This window comes from Neoarius graeffei, chromosome 7 (assembly GCF_027579695.1).
Source record: "Neoarius graeffei isolate fNeoGra1 chromosome 7, fNeoGra1.pri, whole genome shotgun sequence".
NCBI classification, from domain to species: domain Eukaryota; kingdom Metazoa; phylum Chordata; class Actinopteri; order Siluriformes; family Ariidae; genus Neoarius; species Neoarius graeffei.
In genome coordinates, this window is record NC_083575.1 from 69842461 (window position 1) to 69868456 (window position 25996).

At 42.7% G+C, this 25996-nt stretch overlaps 1 protein-coding gene across 1 annotated transcript in view; it reads left to right on the top strand.

Annotated features, from left to right (window-relative positions):
• The window catches only part of khdrbs2 (KH domain containing, RNA binding, signal transduction associated 2), a 237727-nt gene that overhangs the window by 133255 nt on the left and 78476 nt on the right, over nucleotides 1–25996 (top strand). The window contains exon 5 of the mRNA XM_060926333.1: nucleotides 17402–17529. Coding sequence (XP_060782316.1) covers nucleotides 17402–17529 — 128 coding nt within the window. The remainder of the gene's footprint in view (nucleotides 1–17401; nucleotides 17530–25996) is intronic.

The window sequence follows — 25996 nt, forward strand, 5'->3', positions numbered from 1 at the left end:
TTATAGCATTGTTAGCAGTGATGGTAGACCTGTTTGTTGGCAATATGCAAGCAAACGATCAATTATTCCCCATAATAAAATACTGGGGACTTTATACAAAAGGGATTTAATGCAACTGATATATTACAAAAAGACCAGGGTTAGACATTAGTGCTGTTTATTTTCAATCATGCAACCAAAGGCATTATTATCAGGAACTGACCTGATTCATGGACATTCCGCAAGAACAATAAATTGATAAAATATACAACATGTAGATGTTAATAAATAAAAGAAAGCATTAAAGTAGTTGTAGTATAAGATGAATACTTTGGGATCTGCTGTTATAGGAAAACAAGACCATCAATGATGGTGTAGCTCACTCCAGGCCCGTCTAGTCCAGAAGGAATAATCTAAAGTTGGCCACCTTGAGCAATAAATGTTGCAAGCTATATACACTATATACAAGCTATATATAGAATTGATATACACCCTAGGAATACCGACCTATTTGCCAGGAAGAATCCAAAACGGCGAGGAATTGGCTCATTAAGGCTTAATTAGTCCATAACTTCATTAATAATTGTAATTAAGCAAATCTGGGTAGAAGTTATATGCACCCTAGGTACCCCTACCTTCATGCCAGAAAGAATCAAAATCGATGAAAAATTGAGGGAGAAGAAGCGATTTGTGTGGAAACTGCTCATTAGGGCTTAATTACTCCATATCTTCATTATTAATTGCAATTATGCAAATTTGGGTAGAAGCCACATGCACCCCAGGCAGACCTACCTTCCTGCCAAAAAGAATAAAAGTCGGTAAAGAATTGAGGGAGAAGAACTGATTTTCTTGAAATGTGGACGATGCTGGACAGACGACGGATGACAGATGATGGACGAATGACGGACAACACATGATGGCATAAGCTCATTGCGTATCGGCCATATAAGCTAATAATCAAACTCCACTTCATGTTGGGCTGCATCACACCACTGCATCTTTGATTATTTTCCTTGCTGTTTTATTCTATACTTAGATTAAACTTTGCATATTAAGGTTTTGAATAAACACCGTCTAAAATACATTTAAATATTAACTGACCTTTCTTATATACACTCACTAGTCACTTTATTATGTATACCCATACACCTGCTGTTTTATGCAGTTATCTAATCAGCCAGTCTCTTGACAGCAGCACGATGCATCAAATCATGCCGATACAAATCAAGAGCTCCAGTTAATGTTCACTTCAAGCATCAGAATCGGAAAAACTGTGATCTCAAATTGTGACTTTCGCTATGGCGTGGGTGTTGGTGCCAGATGGACTGGTTTGAGTATTTCAGAAACTGATGATCTCCTGGGGTTTTCACACACAACAGTCTCTAGAGTTTACACAGGATGGTGTGAAAAACATTGAGTGAGTGACAGTTCTGTGGATGGAAACATCTTGTTGATAAGAGAGGTCAGAGGAAAATGGCCAGATTGGTTCGAGCTGCCAGGAAGGATATAGCAACTCATAGCAACTCTTTACAACCGTGGTGAGCAGAAAAGCATCTCAGCATGCAACAGCAGAAGACCACATTGGGTTCCACTCCTGCCAGCCAAGAACGGGACTCTTAGAATCAAGAACAAGTTCCTATTAAAGTGGTTGATGAGTGTATATTCTAGAAAGTAGAATATAATTTCGATATGAAGTCCCATTTTGATATTTAATTCCCAGTCATTGAACTGGAGGAAATATCCTTTCGGCTTTTCCAGGGAATAATTTTTCTACTGAGAATCAATAGATTCAATGCAAATTTTTTCCCCAAACCAAAGATGAGACTGTGTAGTGCATACATGTATTCATTTCTGCTGTGAGGTGTGGACTGGAATGATTTTAGGAATGGCTTTCCTTGACTTCAAAATATTAATGCAAGTGGTGCTTCTTCAGTTGCTTTGTTGGATGAGCGCAGGGCTGAGTGCTGGGATTTGTGCCACTAGTTGGCAAATTTCACATGGACATGTGAGTCTCTTTACAGGAGTGGATGTTTTGAGAATGTCAGTGGCTTTTGAGTAGCTTGTTTAAGAAGCCAGCATGATACAGCAGCCAGTGTCTTTTTGCTCAAAGCTATTCTTTCTATTATTCAGGCTGGTGCTTTATGGCAGGAGGTTTTAGACATAATTCGGTCAGTCTCAATCCAGTCCTCACAGCCCTGCTGAAAGTACACAGTTTTGCTCTATCCCAGCAGGGACAGAGCAAAAATGTACTGGTATAAAAATAAACTGAACAAGGAAATCAGAAATACACTATATGCTGAAAGTTTGTGGAAACCTGACCATCATGCCAACATGTGCTTTTTGAATATCCCATTCAGCATTAATATTCCCTTTCCCAGGGCCCAAAAACAAGTCCCCTGGGCACAAAGCGAGGTCTATGAAGAAATAGTTGGACAAGGTCAGCATGGAAGAACTTATGTGGCTTGCACAAAGCCTTGACCTCAACCCCACTGAACACATTTGGAATGAACCGGAACTCTGACTGTACTCCTACCCAACATCAGTGCCGTTACTAATGCGCTTGTGGCTGAATGAGCACAAATCCCCACAAAATCTAGTGGAAAGTCTTTGCAAAAGAGTGGAGTTTATTATAGCAAGAAGTCAAGTTTATTTGTATAGCGCTTTTAACAACAGACATTGTTGCAAAGCAGTTTTATAGAAAATTAAAGACTTTAAACATGAGCTAATTGTATCCCTAATAAATTGATTTATCCCTGATGAGCAAGCCTGTGGTGACAGTGGCAAGGAAAAACTCTCTCAGACAACATGAGGAAGAAACCTCGAGAGGAACCAGACTCAAAAAGGAACCCATCCTGATCTGGGTGATAATAGATAGCGTGATTATAAATAACTCACTTCTGTAACTGTGTCCTGTAGAGTCACAAAGTATAACTGTGTAACCAGGAAAATCATTATAGTTTTAACATGAAGTCTGTTTTGTTGATGTTGTAAACTGTTCACTGATGGAAACTTGAGTGCAAAACTGTTCATGACAACTGTAGCCCTAAAGTTAGCAAGTCAATTGTAGTCCTAAACCATCATAGAAAAACTGTTAGCACCCAGAGCCATCTTCCAAGTGTGACTTTCGACTGTCCATATGGGGCCGTCCTCCACAGGAGTGATATGATGAGACTCCAGCCAGGAGCAGGACATCAGGATGAATCAGGCAGGTCCGAGGAGCAGAAGAGGTCAGCACCTTACTGGTGTCTTAGGATCAACATGTAACTTGACAAACAATCAAACAGAGGGAGAGACGGGGAGGGTTTGGTATGCCCGGTGTCACCTAAGGAGTAAGAACAGGATACATTTTGTGCTGAGCGCAAGCACGGACTCTAGTAAAAGTAACTATGACAGCATAACTAAAAGGGGAGAGCCAGAAGGTAACACAGGCATGAGGGTGCCATGGGACATAAAGCAGCCAGCCACTACACCGTCAACAAACCCGAGTGAACATGTGAAAGTGGGGTGGGGGCAATAGCGTCCATACATCCCAGTTTCCAAAACACTCCATGCCTGAGGACCCTCCAGATCTACTCCTTTACCTAATAAAAGACTATTAACAAAAGGCTTGACTATATATATATATATATATATATATATATATATATATATATAAGGTCCTGGGTTCGAGCCCAGCGGCCGACGAGGGCCTTTCTGTGTGGAGTTTGCATGTTCTCCCCGTGTCTGTGTGGGTTTCCTCCGGGTGCTCCGGTTTCCCCCACAGTTCAAAGACATGCAGGTTAGGCTAATTGGTGGCTCTAAATTGACCGTAGGTGTGAGTGTGAATGGTTGTTTGTCTCTGTGTCGGCCCTGCGATAACCTGGCAACTTGTCCAGGGTGTACCCTGCCTCTCACCCATAGTCAACTGGAATAAGCTCCAGCTTGCCTGTGACCCTGTAGAACAGGATAAGCAGCTACAGATAATGGATGGATGGATGGATGGATATATATAAATATATCATCTCATTTTATTTATATATATATATATATATATATATATATATATATATATATATATATATATATTTTTTTTTTTTTTTTTTTTTTTTTCAGCCTAGAGTTAAACACTAAGTAAAGGCAGACTAAATCTGGAATGGAGTGTTCAAAAGCACATATGGGTGTGTAGATCTTCAAGCGAGTGGGTGGAGCACAGAAGTAAGACAGGCCAGAACTGAGTTTCCCAAAACTCTTTATTTTTGCACTTTTCAGTGATTTCACAATCTCCCAGCCACACAGACACGCACACACACATAAGTTGTCTGGTTGGGGAGAGAGCTTCCTTCCTCTGCTCTCTGTCTCTCTCTCTCCTTTTATAGGGCGCGGTCACTGGGGAAGACACACAAACACAGGTTAACTGACATCAGGTGCAGTGATTCTGCCACTTACCTTTCTTGACTCCGCCCTCCGTTCACAGACCAACGCTTGACCACGCCCCCGCTGCCATATACCCCCACCACCCGACTCAGTCCGGGCAGCCGTCCGGCCTGCAGCCGCCTCCTCTCCCCCCCCCCCCACCCCCGGCGGGAGAGGAAGTCCGCCACGACCATCTGCACCCCTGGCCTGTGGACCACCTTGAAGTTAAAGGGCTGGAGTGCCAGATACCAACGGGTGATCCACGCGTTGGCATCCTTCATGCGGTGGAGCCACTGGAGGGGCACGTGGTCCAAACAGAGGGTGAAAGGGCGTCCCAGCAGGTAGTAGCGGAGGGCGAGGACCGCCCACTTGATGGCTAGGCACTCCTTCTCTATCGTGCTGTAGTGTCCCTCACGCACCGACAGTTTTCTGCTGATATACAGCACTGGGCGATCCTCCCCCTCCACCTCCTGGGACAGAACAGCCCCCAGCCCTCTGTCCGACACGTCCGTCTGCAACATAAAGGGGAGAGAAAAGTCAGGGGAGTGTATCAGTGGCCCCCCACACAGTGCAGCCTTCACCTCAGAGAAAGCCCGCTGGCATTGCTCCGTCCACTGGACCGGATCTAGTGCCCCCTTTTTAGTGAGATCAGTCAGCGGGCTGGTGACGTCCAAATAATTAGGTATAAACCTACGATAGTAACCAGCCAGCCCCGGGAACTGTCTCACCCCCTTTTTGGTCTTGGGCCTCGGGCAGGCCGCAATCGCTGCTGTCTTATTAATTTGGGGACGCACCTGCCCATTGCCCAAGTGGAAGCCCAGATACTGTACTTCCACCCGCCCAATGGCACACTTCTTCGGGTTGGCTTTGAGACCCGCTCACCTCAGTGACCCAAGGACGGCCCTCAGGTGTTGCAGATGCCGCGGCCAGTCATTACTATAGATTATAATGTCGTCTAAGTATGCGGCCGCATAGGTGGCGTGGGGGCAGAGGACCCTGTCCATAAGCCGCTGGAACATAGCGGGCGCCCCAAACAGCCCAAAAGGAAGTGTGACAAATTCGTGTAAGCCAAACGGTGTGGAAAAGGCTGTTTTTTCTCGGGATAATGGAGTCAAGGAGATCTGCAAATAACCCTTTGTCAAATCCAGTGTAGAATAAAAGTGAGCCGTGCCTAGTCGATCCAGCAACTCGTCAATACGAGGCATTGGATACGCATCAAATTTAGACACCGTGTTGACTTTTCTATAGTCCACACAGAACCAGACCGACCCGTCAGTCTTGGGAACCAAGACCACCGGGCTGCTCCAGTCACTGTGGAACTCCTCGACGATGCCCATGTCAAGCATGGCCTTGAGTTCTTCCCGAACCACCTTTTTCTTGTGTTTGGGCAGCCTGTAAGGGCGGCTGCGCACTACCACCCCCGGGGGCGTCTCAGTGTGGTGTTCTATGAGGCGGGTGCGGCCGGGCAGGGGCAAGAACACGTCTGAAAATTTGGTCTGCAACTGGGCAACCTCCGTGAGTTGGGTTGGGGAGAGGTGGTCTCCACAGGGGACCGGAGAGGTAACCGATGTCAATGTTCCCTTTTGAACCTCCGGCCCCAGCTCCACCTTCTCCGGAACCAATGACACCAACGCCACGGGGACCTCCTTGTTCCAAAGTTTGAGCAGATTGAGTAGGTAAATCTGTAGCGCCCCACCCCTGTCCCTTCACCTCACCTCATAGTCGACGTCCCCAACTCGCCGTGTGACCTCAAAGAGTCCTTGCCACTTGGCGATCAATTTGGAGCTCGACGTAGGCAACAGCACGAGTACTTTATCTCCCGATGCGAACTCCCTAAGGCGCATACCCCTGTCATACAGGCGGATTTGCCGTTCTTGGGCCTGCTGCAAATTCTCCTGGGTTAGGTGTGTGAGTGTGTGGAGTTTTGCGCGCAGGTCGATAACATATTGAATTTCATTTTTGCTCATTGAAGGTCCCTCCTCTCAATTTTCCCGCAGTACATCTAGGATGCCACACGGCTTACGCCCATATAATAATTCGAATGGGGAGAACCCCGTGGATGCTTGTGGGACCTCTTGCACTGCAAATAACAGGGGTTCGAGCCATTTATCCCAATTGCGTGCGTCCTCACGTATAAACTTTTTAATTATGTTCTTGAGGGTGCGATTGAACCGTTCGACTAAACCGTCCGTTCGTGGGTGATAAACGCTGGTGCGGATCGGCTTAATTCCCAGTAACCCATACAGTTCGCGCAGTGTGCGTGATATAAACGTAGTGCCTTGATCAGTCAGAATCTCTTTGGGGATTCCAACTCGGGAGATGACGTGGAAGAGTGCTTCCGCAATACTATGTGCTGAGATATTGCAAAGAGACACTGCTTCCGGGTATCGCGTTGCATAGTCCGCCAGAACTAAAATAAAGCGATACCCTCGTGTTGACTGATCTAATGGCCCGACGAGATCCATCCCAATTCTTTCGAACTGGGTCTCGATTAATGGCAGAGGGCACAAAGGCACTTTGGGATGGCCGCTGGATTTACTAACTGGCATTCGCGGCACGCCGTACACCACCTACGGACATCACCACGAATCCTTGGCCAATAGAACTGGGCCATTATTCAGGCTAGTGTCTTATCCTGCCCCAAGTGTCCAGCCATGGGATTAAAGTGAGCCACCTGGAATACCAATTCCCGGCGGCTCTTTGGGATTAAAAGTTGTGTGATTGGCTCCTTAGTCTGAGTGTCCTGCGTCACTGGGTATAATCTATCCTTCATAATGGAAAAATAGGGGAAGGACGGGGTGGCATTTGGCTGGAGCGTTTGACCATCGATTACTCTCACTTGGTCAAACGCATGCCGCAGAGTCTCGTCTCGCGACTGCTCTAACGGGAAATCCGCGAGGGATTCCCTCTCTACAAGCAGCATCCCTATCTACAAGCAGCAAGCAAATGCAATATACATCAGCAGGTCAAAGATGTCTTATATTCTTATTCTTATCTATCATACAGGTATACAGGATATTTGTATTAACATGCAAGAGCATGCCTCATGGTTTGCTTTTGGTAGGACATTATTCATCATAGCTGCTTGGTGTATGAAAAATAACTTGTCTCTAATGAGTTTACATGCTGTTAGTCTGCCAGTAGCTGTACTGCTCTGACTCTGGGCTTCTATGGCTTTTGTGTTCTATGCTGACTCTCAAAGCCTAAGCTGAAGTTTTTCACATCCACTTTCCATCAGAACATAATTAGCTTTGCCATCCAATGCTTTTCATGAAGCATCTGCCAAGAAATGTATTCTCATTAAACACTAAAGTTCCTGTGTGTGTGTGTGTGTGTGTGTGTGTGTGTGTGTGTGTGTGTAATGCAGGTGTTATAGTCAAAATGTATTTTATTATACACTACTATAGATTATTATACAGGACACGTTTTTGATGGAATAAAAACATGTATTCTATTCCCTTCTAGAGGGTTACATTCATTTGGTTTGATAGCATGCAATATCGTTAGCATATCGCTTATCCTACGTGTATTATGTCACTCTACCCAGTAGAGAATGAGCGTTGGTTATGGTTTACAATATTGCATGGCTGTCAAAACAACAACACATCACACATCAGAGATGTAAAACTTCCGCGCTAGCGAGCGACTGTAACAATTTGTAAACAAACATGGCCGCCAGGTTTGCGTCATTAAATATGGGAGAATTTGAAAGAGAAAAACACATTGAACACCCAAAATATTTCTCTGTGCTCTCACGGAAGGCAGTCGCATTTCTCTGCCTCTCCCTTCCCTTATCTTCCCTGCTTCTGCTTCTGCTGTCTCGTCTGTCTATTGTCTATACTTTTGAGAGACTCTCTCCACACTGCTCTCCAAACTAAAAATTATGGAATTAATAAACTGGTCTCTTCACGCAATTGACACAATCTTCTTGACAAGAAGCCTGGGTTCGGGGGAACCAGCCAGTCCTGCCGGAACGTTCGCAGCTGGCTACACGATGGACGTGTGGGAGAGGTGGCGGGTCGTGTGCCTGGTGGTTCTTTCTGTGGAGGACATTGAAGACATCTACCTATTTGGAACCATGATTACAGGACTTTTGCTGATTGGATTAGGCATTGCCCTGGTTTATCGAGGAAATCAGAAAACGGTGACAGCTGTCCAAAGCCCCATAAAGCTGCCCGACATGATTGAAGCGGTGGGCAGAGATGTCAGCACTCAGACTGTGGCTATTCAGAACTTGAACTGCAACATGGATAACATCATGGAGAAGCTTTTGGCTTTGCAAAGGAAAATGGATCGATTCTGAGACCAGAATGGACAAACAGAGTAGTCGTGTAAAGGAATGCATCTACTCGCCCCAAGACCAAACAATCCCAATCTTATCTGCTTTCGGCTCCCTCAGACAGCACTGGCCTTGGCCAAGGCCATTGCTGGGACAACAACTCCCCCTGAAGATCACTGCAGTGAGACGCTCTCGTATTTCTTCCCCCACTTCCCACGGTCGCCGCTTTTACCTCCAGTGTGACAAGTGGGTAAGCGCCGTCTTCAGCTGCAAGACCGGACTGCTTGTTTGTGCTGGGTTACCTACACCTCTGCCCCTACCCCCCTACCCCCTTACCCCCCTCCCATGATCGCCCCCTCCCTCACCCGCTTCCCCCTCGAGTCCCAAGTTTTCATGTTGTAAAGAGTACTGTGTTATTTTTGTGCTTATGTGCTGAGGTGTTTTTTTAATGTTCCCACACTGTACTCCCCACAGGAGCATAGTGTGGGGGTTGCTTTTTTCTCCTCCCCTCCCCTCATGTTACTCTGTATTTTTCATCCCTGTCTTCCTGTCCTGTCTACTCCCCCCGTGTCAGTTGTATGTATGTGTATATGTACAGACGGGTTGACGGCTAATTTCGCTGGTACTTGTGACTAAGTGACAATAAAGGGTTCATTCATCATCATTCATCATTCATCAAAAGGAATGTATAATAATAATAATAATAATAATAATAATAATAGGGCGGCACGGTGGTGTAGTGGTTAGCGCTGTCGCCTCACAGCAAGAAGGTCCTGGGTTCGAGCCCCGGGGCTGGCGAGGGCCTTTCTGTGTGGAGTTTGCATGTTCTCCCCGTGTCCGCGTGGGTTTCCTCCGGGTGCTCCGGTTTCCCCCACAGTCCAAAGACATGCAGGTTAGGTTAACTGGTGACTCTAAATTGACCGTAGGTGTGAATGTGAGTGTGAATGGTTGTCTGTGTCTATGTGTCAGCCCTGTGATGACCTGGCGACTTGTCCAGGGTGTACCCCGCCTTTTGCCCGTAGTCAGCTGGGATAGGCTCCAGCTTGCCTGCGACCCTGTAGAACAGGATAAAGTGGCTAGAGATAATGAGATAATAATAATAATAATAATATTGGCTGGCTTTTTCGTGGTATATCAGATATATTCCATTCAACTAGCATGATATTGAACTCGTCTTCAACTTGTTCAATATCATGCTAGCTGAATGGAATATATTTAATACACCACTCAACACCAGCCAGTATTATTTAAATATGTGATTCATGTCTGAATGAACAAATCATCAACCAAGGCACATACAAAGAATTGCTGTCAAGCAAAGATGGAAAAATTAAATGTTTCTACATTAAAAAAAATAAATAAATACGACAATGCAATGTTGCAATCAAGACCACCTAAACCGAGACCAAGTCATGACCAAGACCAGAGTGTATTGATCCCGAGACAAGACCCAGTCTTTGAGGGGTTGAGACTAAGTCAAGATCAAGACCAGCCTAGTGCAAGTCCTATACTGCATGACACACTTGCAATAAAATGTGGAACATGCAAACATTAGGCACTTCTCAAATTTTATCACAGAAGATTTGACTGACACATCCTCCTGCTCTCAGACAGCCACAGCTTCTTACCCTGGCTGCCGCAATCACTTTCTTGGAGGGTGTGTGAAGGGAGCAGAGAGGTGTGACAGCCGTTAACAGAAACAAAAATTTCAAATTAGCAATCCATCCATCCATTATCTGCTCCAGTTTATCCTGTGAAGGGTCACAGGCAAGCTGGCGCCCATCCCAGCTGACTATGGGCGATAGGCGGGGTACACCCTGGACAAGTCGCCAGGTCATCACAGGGCTGACACATAGAGACAAACAACCATTCACACTCACATTCACACCTATGGTCAATTTAGAGCTACCAATTAGCCTAACCTGCATGTCTTTGCGTGGGTTTCCTCCAGGTGCTCTGGTTTCCCCCACAGTCCAGACACAGGGAGAACATGCAAACTCCACACAAAAAGGCCCCCGTCGGCTGCTGGGCTCGAACCCAGAACCTTCTTGCTGTGAGGCAACAGTGCTAATCACCACACCACTGTGCTGTCCTCAAATTAGCAATGAGTCACGTTGCATTTGGCGCAGCGTCAAATCATCCACACACAGTAATAATGTTAAGAAATAAATCAGACAATGCACAGGCAATTTAGTGATATCCCCACAGTTGTGGTCTTGACCGGTCTTGAAATAAATCCGCTTTGTCTGAAACCGAGACAAGACCGAGTAAAAATGCAGTCGATTCCAATATGAGACCAAGACCATCAAAAATTGGCCTGTAGACCAAGACTAACCTCAAGTACTACAATACTATTATAAAGAGCATATACATATACAGTGGTGCTTAAAAGTTTGTGAACCCTTTAGAATTTTCTATATTTCTGCATAAATATGACCTAAAACATCAACAGATTTTCACAAAAGTCCTAAAAGTAGATAAAGAGAACCCAGTTAAACTAATGAGACAAAAATATTATACTTGGTCATTTATTTATTGAGGAAAATGATCCAATATTACATATCGGTGAGTGGCAAAAGTATGGGAACCTCTAGGATTAGCAGTTCATTTGAAGGGGAAATTAGAGTCAGGTGTTTTCAATCAGTGGGATGACAATCAGGTGGGAATGGGCACCCTGTTTTATTTAAAGAACAGGGATCTATCAAAGTCTAATCTTCACAGCACATGTTTGTGAAAGTGTATCATGATACGAACAAAGGAGATTTCTGAGGACCTCAGAAAAAGCGTTGTTGATGCTCATCAGGCTGGAAAAGGTTACAAAACCATCTCTAAAGAGTTTGGACTCCACCAATCCACAGTCAGACAGATTGTGTACAAATGGAGAAAATTCAAGACCATTGTTACCCTCCCCAGGAGTGGTTGACCAACAAAGATCACTCCAAGAGCAAGGCGTGTAATAGTCGGCGAGGTCACAAAGGACCTCAGGGTAACTTCTAAGCAAGTGAAGGCGTCTCTCACATTGGCTAATGTTCATGAGTCCACCATCAGGAGAACACTGAACAACAATGGTGTGCATGACAGGGTTGCAAGGAGAAAGCCACTGCTCTCCAAAAAGAACATTGCTGCTTGTCTGCAGTTTGCTAAAGATCATGTGGACAAGCCAGAAGGCTATTGGAAAAATGTTTTGTGGATAGATGAGACCAAAATAGAACTTTTTCGTTTAAATGAGAAGCATTATGTTTGGAGAAAGGAAAACACTGCATTCCAGCATAAGAACCTTATCCCATCTGTGAAACATGGTGGTGGTAGTATCGTGGTTTGGGCCTGTTTTGCTGCATCTGGGCCAGGACGGCTTGCCATCATTTATGGAACAATGAATTCTTAATTATACCAGCGAATTCTAAAGGAAAATGTCAGGACATCTGTCCATGAACTGAATCTCAAGAGAAGGTGGGTCATGCAGCAAGACAACGACCCTAAGCACACAAGTCGTTTCTCTCAAATAATGGTTAAAGAAGAATAACGTTAATGTTTTGGAATGGCCAAGTCAAAGTCCTGACCTTGATCCAATCGAAATGTTGTGGAAGGACCTGAAGCGAGCAGTTCATGTGAGGAAACCCACCAACATCCCAGAGTTGAAGCTGTTCTGTACGGAGGAATGGGCTAAAATTCCTCCAAGCCGGTGTGCAGGACTGATCAACAGCAGGGGTGAAAGTAAGCTGGTCCTGCCCGGTCCGGTGTACCACTAAAAGATTTGCCCATACCGGAAAGAAAAATATACTGTCTCTGAAAAAAAAAATGCACTTTCAGCATAACAACACACCTGCTAACGTCAATTTACCAAAAGCAACACGTTTCCTCAATATACATTGCATATAAGTTGTTCTGACCTGTCTCTGAATTATGTCTGAAGTGAATTCCTTCCGTGTTTCACTCGACAGACAACGTGTGAGAGAGTGCGCGTAGCCCACTGCTTAACCATCTTGCGCCAACGTGTGCAGCTGGTATCCAAAGTGTTTTAGTAGACAGATGTTTGTTGCAAAGTCTCCCAAATAAAAACAACATATACAGAAACATATGTTGATGTTTCAATATTCTATTATGTGTGCAGTGTTTCGCTGGACAAACAACGAGCGAGCTACAGCGCGCGTACGGTTTAACCAGATCTTGTGGTATAACGTGCGCAGCTGGTAATCAAAGTGTTTTAGCAGACAGACGTTAGTTGCAAAGTCTCCCAAATAAAAAGGCATATAAAGAAACATGTTAATGTTTCATGACAGGCTATTTAAAAATTACTTTGATCAGAATTCGTAAATCGAGTGGAAGTTGGGGCAAAGATTCTAGATTACTGTCTGGTTGGAGCGAGCAGAGTAACTAGGCTACCAATGCATGGCACGCGCACTGAGAACACACGCACTTACTGTAGAACGCACGCACTTTCTCAAACGTTCTGACACACCTGTAGGAAAATACAAAGAATCCAAAAACACCAACAGAAAACCACAACGATATATTTGATAAGATAAGGAAGAGAGGACAACTGGAAAATAATAATGCAGAGAAAAATTACTGATATCTTTAAGAGAAAAGACCACAGCAATGATGCAACAGAAAACGTACCAGGTAAAGTTAGCAGAACAATACCCATGGAAGATGATTCAGAGCAAGTTCAAAGCCAGAGTGAGGAGTCACAAAGTCAGCAAGAAATGACAGCTGAAGGATCTTCAGAAACAAGTACTAGTCTATACTAGTACTACTGAGTGATAAGAAGTCCTAGTGAATGCTTGATAAGTAGACAATAATAAATAATTAGGTGTATTTTTCGGCGCGCGCTGTGCGCATGCACTATGACTCAAAATAATAGTACCGGCAAGAAATAAAAGTTACTTTCACCCCTGATCAACAGTTACTGGAAACGTTTAGTTGCAGTTATTGCTGCACAAGGGAGTCACACCAGATACTGACAGCAAAGGTTCACATACTTTTGCCACTCACCGATATGTAATATTGGATCATTTTCCTCAATAAATAAATGACCAAGTATAATATTTTTGTCTCATTTGTTTAACTGGGTTCTCTTTATCTACTTTTAGGACTTGTGTAAAAATCTGATGATGTTTTAGGTCATATTTATGCAGAAATATCGAAAATTCTAAAGGGTTCACAAACTTTCAAGCACCACTGTATATGCTGCTTTGAAAAAATATGCATAAGATGCTGCTTTCTGTACTGACATACAAACATTTTTCTGTAATATTTTTAATTTTATGGTGGAAAACTAATATTTGTCGTTTTCGCATTGACTTAATAATGTAGAAGTCATAAAATAAAATAAAAAGACATCTATAACAAAGTTTAAATCCAAAAACATAGGGTGATAAATTCTTTGCATCTCAGAAACTTTTTTTTTACATTAATGTGCAGTTAATGGTAACTAATTTGTGTTTTAAAACTTTCCTGTAATATCCTCTCTTGTGCATATAGCAGCCAGGCGAATCAAATTAAGACATGATTACATGGGTTGCATATACAAAAAAAAAACAAAGCAATTAAAAAGAAAATGGGGTTTTGAGGACAGCATCTGAATCCTGATCAACAGGCTCTTTACTGATTGTTGACTGAATCACGATGAAAAGACCACTCTTGTCTTCATGCCATTTCTAATATTTTCCTGTGCCCAGCTGTTATAGCAAACAGGAAGGGGAATAAGTGGCTGGTGGAAATGAGGATCCATTTATCTGCCTGTGGCAGTGACAAGATAATAAAATAAGAGCTATCCATGCTGTAATCGGCCTTGTGATTCAGGGCGCTGTCATGTTCAATCAGATGGGTGAGGGGGGACTTTATAAATGCAGGAAGTGGTGGTATTCTTTCACAACACAGTACATTGATAGCTGGTGTGAAGCAGTGTTAATCAGCTAGATCTCTGTTTCTCTTCTTCCTATGATATTGTCCTTGCAGTCTAAATGAAAGATTCATGTTCATTTTTGTGTCATAGCATAGATTGTGTGTCGACATCTGATCTCATTTTCATTTTTCCTTTCTGAGGATTGTGTGTCATATTACAAAGTTATCATCGCTTTCCTCATAGCAGCACATAATGCTATTACTCTACTTCAAAACTCAGATCCAAAGAATTGCTTGGTTTATAGCAGGGGTTCTCAGCCTTTTCCGCTTCGAGGCCCGCCTATTCATACTTGTAACGAGTCAGGGCCCATTAAAAAAATCCCCAATTATTTTGGCTCATCTATTCTATTAGAATCTAATAATCTATTGTAAAGTGTATTGATGGGATGCAACATCACTCCCTGTTACAGATGGGAGCCCAGGAATTAAATAAGTGCAATAAAAACAAACTATTTTTAATTACAGGTATTATATTTAAAACTGTATGGATGTACCAGAAGCCAACATAAAACCATGCATGCAGGGCATTCTCAGTCAAAAGGGATTAATGATCCAAAAGTGGAGTCTGGTCCATTAACACAAGAATTTATTGCTATGTTTGTGTACAGAAAACAAGTTATTAAAACCAAGAAGTACACTCAAAAGAAGTGGATATAGAAACCATTCAATGGGATAGATCCTCAGATGCTAACAAAGAAGAATTTTTCCTATAAGTTGGAAAATTATCCATCCATTGAGTTCCCTGACATCTCAAACTACCTGGTGCTGCAGACATCGTTCTACACGGACACACAGATGAAAAACCTGGAAGAGCATGGAGGTGTACAACTTTTTATATGTGGCTGGGGTAAAGATCTGGGGATCAGGACACTACAAGGTAGATGAATCTAAGTGCAGGAAGAATGTTTATTAGCAGGCATGATATTTACAAAAGCAAAACAGAAAGCAGAATATTTCAATAGCATTATAAACATGGCTAGAAACAAACATGACAGTGATAATGCTTTGCAAAGCCTCTGTGAAAACAGCGTCCCTATCTGCTGATTGTGCTCAAATCAGTACCAGGTGTTTCCCACAAAAATCATGTCCCAAGAGTGCGCAAAATGTGCTCCATGAGTGCGCGCGGCCACTCAAGCTGCCCCAGACTCAAGCGTGCAAAGGCACGACAGTCAAGTGTTCACCTACTGTGTGCGCGTATATTGCCACCAAAATGCCTCATTTTCACTGATAGCTCATCACAAAGCATCACGAGCTGTAGTGTGACCATAGCTTAATGAGGCAGATGTGATGTCGGATGCATCCCAATAACTGTACCCTACTATGAGTAAAAACTTAACATCAACTTGAAAAAAAAATTGCGGCCCACTAGATGGCGCTTCGTGGCCCACCAATGGGCTGCGGCCCAATGGTTGAGAAACACTGGTTTATAGCATTTTACATGTTGGAACAAAAATACTTATTTGGACAAAAATAGTGTATCGTACACCATTCAGTGCAGAACCAGTCGTTGGAGCTTGGTTTGTATTGCCAGCAATAAGACTCATTCCACCAGGGCTGCCCTTTTTTAATCAACTCTGTTCATAATTTTTATGGACAGAATTTCTGGGTGCAGCCAAGAAGTAGAGGGTGTCCTCAGGATGGTGGGCTCAGGATCGCATCTTTGCTTTTTGCTGATGATGTGGTGTTGGCTTCATCAAGTTATGACCTCCTGCTTGTTCTGGGGTGGTTTGGAGCTGAGTGTGAGGTAGCTGGGATGAGAATTAGCACCTCCAAGTTTGAAGCCATGGTTCTTAGCCAGAAAATGGTGGATTGTCTGCTCTGGGCTGGGAAGGAGTTGTTGCCTCAAATGGAGGGGTTCAAGTATCTCAGGGTCTTGTTCACGAGTGGGGGAATAATGGAACAGGAGATTGACAGGTGGATTGGTGCAGCATGGCGAAGAGACAGCTGAGCCATTATGTGAAGCTGTCAATTTACTGGTCGATCTATTTTCCTACCTTCACCTATGGCCATAAGCTGTGGGTAGTGACTCAAAGCACAGTATTGCAGATAAAAGCAGGAGAAATGAGCTTTCTTAGCAGGGTGTCTGGAGCTAGGTCATTTGGGATGAGCTCAGAGTAGAGCCGCTGCTCCTCTGTATCGAAAAGAACCAGTTGATGTGGTTTGCGCATCTGTCGAGGATGCCTCCCAGGCACCTCCCAGTTGAGATGCTTTGGGCATGTCCTACTGTGAGAAGACTGAGACAAACCTAGGACATACTGGAGAGATTATATCTCTCAGCTGGCTTGGGAATGCTTCACTATCCTCCTGGAAGCACTGGAGGGGATGGCTGGGGAGAGGGAGGTTTGGACAGCTCTGATTAGACTGCTGCCCCCACGGCCTGGATCTGGATTAGCAGTGGATGATGGATGGATGGATGGATGGATGGATGGATGGATGGATGGATGGATGGATGGATGGATGGATACTGTACCAGAGTGTGGTAGCAACATTTTTCTGATGGATTGTCTGCATTTTGAAGTACTCAACTACTGCACATTTGTACGTCAGTAGCCTAAACCCTGAGAAAATATATTTACTATTTATTATGTAAGCAATAAAACACAACTTGGCATGTTGTTCTAGGAAACCAATATATTTAATGTTGTGGAACATCTGTAAAAACATTCCAGAACAAAAAATTTTTACTATTTTTTAATTGAAGCCCTTCACAGTTAAACACTCACACAAAATCACTTACACTGTTAATATAATACATATAATAACATATAATTACAATAAAATTTTTTAAGATTGTTAAACTGGTGTAGTGTTCAATGCTAGGCATGCTGTTTTCTCTTCCTGCAGGATTACAATGATGAGATCAGGCAAGAGCAGCTGCGTGAGCTGTCCTACCTAAATGGATCTGATGACCCAAGCAGAGGAAGGAGTGTCCGAGGACGTGGCATACGACTCACCTCCACAGCTGCCACACGGTATGGACCAGTCCATCTTTTAAATCATGACCGCCACGCTTCAGACAGAACACCTTTTTCTTTCTTGAAATTGAAGTCATCGTAAGTCAGAGCTGTATGAATCTCATTTTGATTGAGTAGCTCAATGAAACAAAATACATAAACTGACACATCTTATTTATCCCCTAGGAAGTGCTTCGGAAATTACTGAAATGTAAAACCGGTGAAGGAAAGCCAGTTTTCTGACTCAGACAGCTGTTGTGCTTGGTTATGATGTGCCTTAAGCACCTCTGGCTCAAAGTGACTCGATGAGGTTATCAGATAAAACTTTAATTGCTCCTCATCAAACATATCTCAGGCTTATTATAATACATTATTCATGCGTCTCACATCTCAAATACGTTCTCAACTTTAATTTATATTTCATATGTTCGACACTTGCCCTGGCTTGTAATAGTTTCAGAAGAAACAGGATTCCCTTGACAGACTGACAGCGTGCACTGCCTCAGGTGGTAACGGATCCAAAATGCAGCTCTGTTGTTAGTCGACAGTTTTACCTTCCATGTAGTATACACGAACCATTAGCCTGCTGTACACCTTGCCGTTCTTCCATTCATATTGCTTATACATTGCATCATAATGAAATTTGTTTATTTTGAAATATTTGTAAAATATTGCTGGCTTTCAGTAACGTGACTTTTCTTAGTGGATTTACTGGAGGTGAAATAGCTGGTGGTCTCAACGGCTTCCGTAGTGCAAACAACTAACCATAACTTATCAGAGTATGCTCGTAATTTAGAAGCCATTGCTGGCTTTAGATATATTCAGAAGATTGCTGTGTGCAATGGAATCGACCCCTACAGTCTGGGAAAGAAGAATTTGTCATACAATCTCGAAAACTACCCTTTAGTCGAGTTCCCCAACATCTCGAACTATCTGGTGTTGCAGACATCTTTCTACACCGCAAAACAGATGAAAGTGTGGAAGAGTATGGAGACTTATAGCTTTTTTGTATGTGGCTGGGTAAAGGACCTCGATATCAAGTCGCTGCCGAATGAATCCTGTACTGTTTTTGCCCGTGTAAGTATGTGTTTTTTTTAAGCTTTTAGTTCGTGTCTTTACAACCAAGCGCTGCAAGTTGAAGTGTGAAGAAATAACAGTTCACTCGATTCTCACTTGTGTTGGCTCTTATCTCTCAGGTAAATCATTCACAAAGATCATCAGAAACCCCTTTAAAGACCTGGATCTTAGTTAGACAAGACGGAGAAGTGATCACGGCGCATTGTAACTATATGGCTGGGTAAGAATTTTGTCACGACCTTCGTGCATATGGACTTTGTGAGGAGTAAACAAAGAAGCAGCTGGGGACTTTAGTGCTTTGTGACTAAAAAAAGTACTGACACAAGTAACAACACATAACAAGAAAAGTACTTGGAAAACATGAAGGACACAGCTGAGAGGGAGATACAAACCTTTCACCAAGCGATCAGTGCAAACTCGAGCATGCTTCGACTCGGCTCCCTTCGATTTCAGTGAGAGGTTCAAAAGCCACCTTTCTCGATGTCTTTTTGTGAAATCCTGTGTTCGTTCACCCTTTTTTATTAGTTCACGGGGAATTCTGAAGAAACTTTTATCAGAGTCACGGTTTGATCGATTTGAACAATCTAAAACAACGCAAGTGTAAGGCATTTTTCATGCGAGCAACGCACCTTCTCCATACAAATGCTTTGTCAATTGAGCTTTGGTAGACCACCAGCTAAAGTTTTGAATAACTAATGAGGCAGATGTGACGTCATGTGAAACCCAGCGATAGGTGTTGGTTGGTGAGATTAGTGCTTGTCTGCCATGCTGATGTCATATTGGGTTGTTGCTGGCACAGTTACAATGGTGTTTAATAGGAGAAAAAAACTCAACAATCTCAAACAAGGGATAACGACCAGGTTTTTCCTATTAGCTCCTAAAAACAAAAGAACTAGAGCTTCATTTTGCATATTAATGAGAAATCCAGTGTAGAGTTCATGAAGACAGAAAGCACTGCACTCAAAGTTCAAGAATGTGATTCAGCTATACGAAAAAGTTGTGCTGAATTACAGCAGAGATTCTGCTCAGTTAGATAAAGATCAATGAACTGACAAGCGTAATGGTACTAATGGTGGTTTTAGCATGAAAGATGATGCTTTGGAAGCTGATCTGTTTGAGCAGAGTGTAGAGATGAAGTGGATAGACTAAAAGACTAAAGTGCTGCTGCACTGCTCTTTTTAGGTAGAGAGCTGAAGAAAGGGTTAAATTCCACTGCAGGACTATTGCCAGGTAGTCAAATAGCATTGTGGGTATTGTAACCTAAGTGACAACAGACTTGGATTATCTTTATTGTCTCCAATGGCCAACTGGGTTTAAAACAGTAGTCAATTAATCTAAAAAAAAAAGTCAGCTGTGAATTTCATTACAAAATAAATCCTGGATGCCATGGAAGCTCACATTCATTATAAATATGAATATGCAAGTCATTCAGGTAGAGTTGAAGGAATGTAAGGACTTACAAATCTCTCATTAATGATGGGCGGCACGGTGGTGTAGTGACTAGCACTGTCGCCTCACAGCAAGAAGGTTCTGGGTTTGAGCCCAGCAGCCAGCAGGGGCCTTTCTGTGTGGAGTTTGCAGGTTCTCTTCGTGTTTCTCCTTGGAGTTTCCTCCAGGTGCTCCGGTTTCCCCCACAGTCCAAAGACATGCAGTTAGGTTAACACAGGGCGGCCCTGGGCTGAAGTACCCTTGAGCAAGGCAACTAACCCCCAATTGCTCCCCAGATGCTGTAGCGTAGCTGCCCACTGCTCTGGGTATGTGTGTGCACTCATTGCTCATGTGTGTGTGCATGTGTATGTTCACTGCTTCAGATGGGTTAAATGCAGAGGACAAATTTCACTGTGCTTAAGTGTACGTGTGATAAATAAAGTTGTTCTTCTATAATGCTAATGTTTTTTTCTTTTACTAGTAGTGCAACTCAAAGAGTATTTCTGACCTTCAATCAGAAATAAGTACACATGTACAGTACATCTATAGATATTCATTGGGCAGCTACAATTATGCCAGGATTTGATCTTCACCCTCCTGAACAGAAACAAAGAGCCTTAACCACTGAGTCACCACTGAGTCCGACATGCAAAGTATTTTCATTTTCTATTTATTTCTATCGTTTAAATCTTTGACCAAGAATCTTATCATGTAAAAGTATAAACACTACATGTTTTTTAAACTTATGTATTACTGTCCATAATAGCAGTCACATAGCAGGTAAATGAAAAGGTACAGTGCTGTGCAAAAGTCTTAGGCACACTAGGTTTTTTTTTGTTTGTTTGTTTCGTTTTTCCATACAAACTTTGTTATAGATTTCTATTTTATGATTTCTACATTATTAAGTCAGTACAAAAACATTTTAGAGTCCACACGTTCGTTTTCCAGCACAATTAAATTAAATGTTACAGGAAAAAAAAGTTTGTATCTGAGCAGCACATTACACAAGAGAGCACTTTTCAGATGAAAAAAGAAAACATAATGAAGGCTGCTGGGTTTTGGTGCAAAATGAAGAAGCGAGTGTGACAGTCAAAGTGTCCAGAAGAACTGTGGCTGGTTCTGTAAGATGCTCAGTAAAACCTACAGCTCATTTCCTTATAAAACTGCACTCATTGTACCACAGACCACAGTTTCAATTGTACCTCACTCAACAGTGTACCACAGTTTCATTTATTATGGCTTACTGCTGTTTATAGTATTTTTTTTTAACATTGAAACATTTCATTTCATTATTTTTTCAGCCATTTTTGGTCTACAGTATTTGTTTACATGTGCCTAAGACTTTTGCACGGTACTGTATATTTTAGCAACAGTGAATATTTATATTGTGCTGGTTTCCTTTCCTTCAGGAAAGGAAACCTTCCCAGGCATTGCTACAGAATACATAAAAATACACTGAATTGTCTGTTTATTAGATAGATCTATCTAAAACCTGATAAACTGTCAACTCGGTGTAAATAAAACAGAAATCTGGGAAGAATCCAGTTCATGGCCTGAGGCTTAAATGGGACGTAGGAGAATTGTTTTCTGTTGAATTGAGTCCTCGAGTGTGAGCTACAGGCTGCTCTTAAAGCACAAAACCAGAGAAAATAATGGTGGAAAGGATGCAGACAGGGGCGGCACGGTGGTGTAGTGGTTAGCGCTGTCGCCTCACAGCAAGAAGGTCTGGGTTCGAGCCTCATGGCCGGCGAGGGCCTTTCTGTGCGGAGTTTGCATGTTCTCCCCGTGTCCGCATGGGTTTCCTCCGGGTGCTCCGGTTTCCCCCACAGTCCAAAGACATGCAGGTTAGGTTAACTGGTGACTCTAAATTGACCGTAGGTGTGAATGTGAGTGTGAATGGTTGTCTGTGCCTATGTGTCAGCCCTGTGATGACCTGGCAACTTGTCCAGGGTGTACCCTGCCTTTCACCTGTAGTCAGCTGGGATAGGCTCCAGCTTGCCTGTGACCCTGTAGAACAGGATAAAGCGGCTAGAGATAACGAGAATGAGGATGCAGACATTCAATTTAAAAACTCTTATACACATCCACAATCAGAAGGCATTCAGAATGCCACTCCGACTCAACTGTGTCTGAAGGTCAGTCCCTTATTCGATTAGAAAATACAATTTTTAAAAACTTTTCACAATGGATGGTAATATACCAGGCAGTAATTGCAGGGAATAGCTTTCCTTTACCTATTATAAAATGAGTGCAAAATTGAAAAGTTCAATTCCAGGGCACAGTTTTCTGGTAAGAAGTTAAATAACCTGCATTCTTGTTGGGTCACTGCGAAAATTTGCATTAAAGATAAAACTAGTATGATCTGCAATTTGTACAATGTAATGTACACTGCCTTGCATAAATATTCACACACACACACATACACACACACACACACACACACACACACACACACACCAACTTGCCCACATTTTGTACTGTTACAACCAGGAACTGAAATAGACTTAACTGGGATTATATGAAGAAGAAGCCTTTATTTGTCACATGCACACTCAAACACACTAAAATTCATCCTCTGCATTTAACCCATGTGAAGCAGTGAACACACACATGCACACACACAAGTGAGCAATGAGCACACACACATACCCAGAGCAGTGGGCAGTATACTACAGCACCAGGGGAGCAGTTGGGAGTTAGGTGCCTTGCTCAAGGGCACTTCAGCCCAAGGCCGCCCCATGTTAACCTAACCTGCATGTCTTTGGACTGTGGGGGAAACCGGAGCACCCGGAGGAAACCCACGCAGACACGGGGAGAACATGCAGACTCCACACAGAAAGGCCCTCGTCAGCCACTGGACTCAAAGCCTGAACCTTCTTGCTGTGAGGCGACAGTGCTAACCACTACACCACTATGCCACCCATAACTATCATAAATCTATATTATGTAGCTAGTTGTATTAAAGTGGGGTGAAAAAAATCAATAAGGTTTGCACACGTTTTTGGCAATAAAACAAAATAACATAAAAATTGTGCTTGCATAAGTATTCACATCCATTCTTTTGAATCCCCTAAATTAGTTTTGGTGCAGCCAGTTGCTAATGGAAGATACATAATTGTTGAATGGAGTTGATCAATTAAAGTGTCATGTGAGCTCAGTAAAAATATACTTGTTCCTGGTGGACCACAGGGTTATGTTGGAAAACATACTTAAACAAACATCATGAAGACCAAGGAGCTATCTAAACATGTCCAGGACAAAGTTCAATGGTAGTAGTTTGTGGCTCTTTACTGAGTAAAGTAAAAATAGTAAAAACAAATCTAAAATGAAGTCTAAAGGTTATTTTCTTTCATGTAATTAGAATTGGATTTTTTCTCTTTTTTCTACTAATTGTTGTTTATCTGATTTTGTTGATTCAGTGATTGCTCTTGCCATGATTTTCCCCCAGATCAGTCTGTTTCGTCTGTCAATGCAGGCCCAACTTCAACTAAAAACAGGATTTTTCTGCTGTTAACGGACCTCTAAAAGCTGATTTACCTTTCTTTTCATTTTTGTGCCTTTTTTTTTATAAAAGATTGTGACAAAGACGAGATTTTTTTCCCCCTCACTTATTCTTGCAGTAAAGGCTGCAGTATCCTATTAGCTGATTATGCTTCACAGTGTGTGCAGTGTGAAAGCTGAATGACCTTGGACTGTTACAGATAATCAGAATGGGGTTTTCTATCCAGCCTAAATATCACAAAAAATTTTAATGCTTGGCTAAGCTGGAAAAAAGTTGGTCTCTTTGTAAAGACAAACCGTTAAAAAGAGTGATGGAAATGCGTTTTTCGAATAAATGATGATGTAGGGGGTATGACACGACACATGTTTTAGCACTGTATGTCTGTATCTAAAGACAGACATGCAGAAGAGACTGTACTGTTAGGATAGATGAAGAAACATGTTTTTCTTGATTTAATTAAGCAACATTAAGCGTATCATGACCCTGATGAGCATAAAGCAATTTCTGGAGATGAATGAATGAATATCAAAGATCAAATCTCCTTTCTTTCTTTTAACAAGGGAAAAACATATATGCCCTTTGTGTATTGGAGTCTTTTACTCCTAATCACTTATTAGAATCTGTAATTGTGTGCATCCAAGTTTGCGATTGGTTCCCTCATGGGTCCGGGAGCGACATTACTGGCACAGATACCATGTTCAGAGATGTTTCTCAGGTTATTCCAAGTCAAATATGAGTATTTATTTTTTTCACGGTCCGGTTTCCATCAAATCCTGCGCTCTGATTGGCTGGCGAGCGGGTCCATATCCTACAATATGGACCTCAGTTACGGACCCCGGTTATGGACCTCTGGCGACTCGCTCGTTCACAGCAACAACAAACATAGTAGCATTTTTTGTCAACATTTATCTTTTTTTTTATAAGATTTATTTATAAGGTTATCAAAAATCTTATAAATTTTTGCCAGCATTTCTCAGGAGGGGCGGCACGGTAGTGTAGTGGTTAGCGCTGTCGCCTCACAGCAAGAAGGTCCGGGTTCAAGCCCCGTGGCCGGCGAGGGCCTTTCTGTGCGGAGTTTGCATGTTCTCCCCGTGTCCGTGTGGGTTTCCTCCGGGTGCTCCGGTTTCCCCCACAGTCCAAAGACATGCAGGTTAGGTTAACTGGTGACTCTAAATTGACCGTAGGTGTGAATGTGAGTGTGAATGGTTGTCTGTGTCTATGTGTCAGCCCTGTGATGACCTGGCGACTTGTCCAGGGTGTACCCCGCCTTTCGCCCGTAGTCAGCTGGGATAGGCTCCAGCTTGCCTGCGACCCTGTAGAAGGATAAAGCGGCTAGAGATAATGAGATGAGATGAATAGAATTAATTTTACAGCATGGATAACGATAACGACAGTCTTCACAGTGAAAGCGAGTTTTACTACCCTGAGGAAGAAGAAATAAAAGAAAACATTTCAGGTGAAAGCTAAAAACCTGTAACTGTTGCTAACACCGAGCAAAAACATGGCTGAATACTGAATGACTCAATTTCGTATAAATAGGGGACTACATAGGATGCAAAATGTAGTTTTTTTCCTGCCATGGAAGTGCACTTGTATACCGAAGAGGAAGCCATTAGAATTACAGCTGTGAATGAGGATTCAAAATGGCGGCTCGGCTCGGTTTTCCCTTTCGGGCGCTCTCGTTTTCTGTTAGAATTTGGTAAAGAAAAAAATAAATATATTATTTACCAGCTTAAGGTCGGTCCGTATGGTGAAATACCGTGACCTCGGCCTTGAATACTGACCTCAGCCCAGAGGGCCTCGGTCAGTACTTTCAAGACCTCGGTCACGGTATTTCACGATATGGACCTCCCAGCTGGTAAATAACATATATATATATATATATATATATATATATATATATATATATATATATATATATATTTTTTTTTTTTTTTTTTTTTTTTTTTTTTTTCCACACATAAGGGTGTAGTGAGGTGAACATTATTGGTCGGTTCAAACAAAGAAATGCATATATTCTTTTACACTCTCAGAAAATAAAGTACATTAATGTCCCTTTAGGGGTACACTGGCTTGTCACTGGGGCAGGACCCTCTAAGGTACTTATTAGTACCCTTTATATGCTGTTTGGGAACATATATGTACCTTTTTGGCCCTATAAAGGTACACATAGTTACCTCGACGTCCAATAATGAGCCCTAGGGGATACATTAGTGTAGATTGTACCTTGGGGGACAGAAATGGACTCCTACTGTACTCCTACTCCCTATTTCTGACAGTGTTCAATTGGTTAAGACGTAGCAGCAAATAACGACGTGCATAGAAATGGAGACAGGAGTTCAGAGCACTGCCAAATAAGAAGTTGACCTTGGGTACAGAAGAATACACAATGCGAGTGTTGTGTGCTAGTTGAAACATCCTGTGTGTTATGAAAACCAGAGTAACAGGTGTGCCCCAAAGATTAATCTTATCACTTTT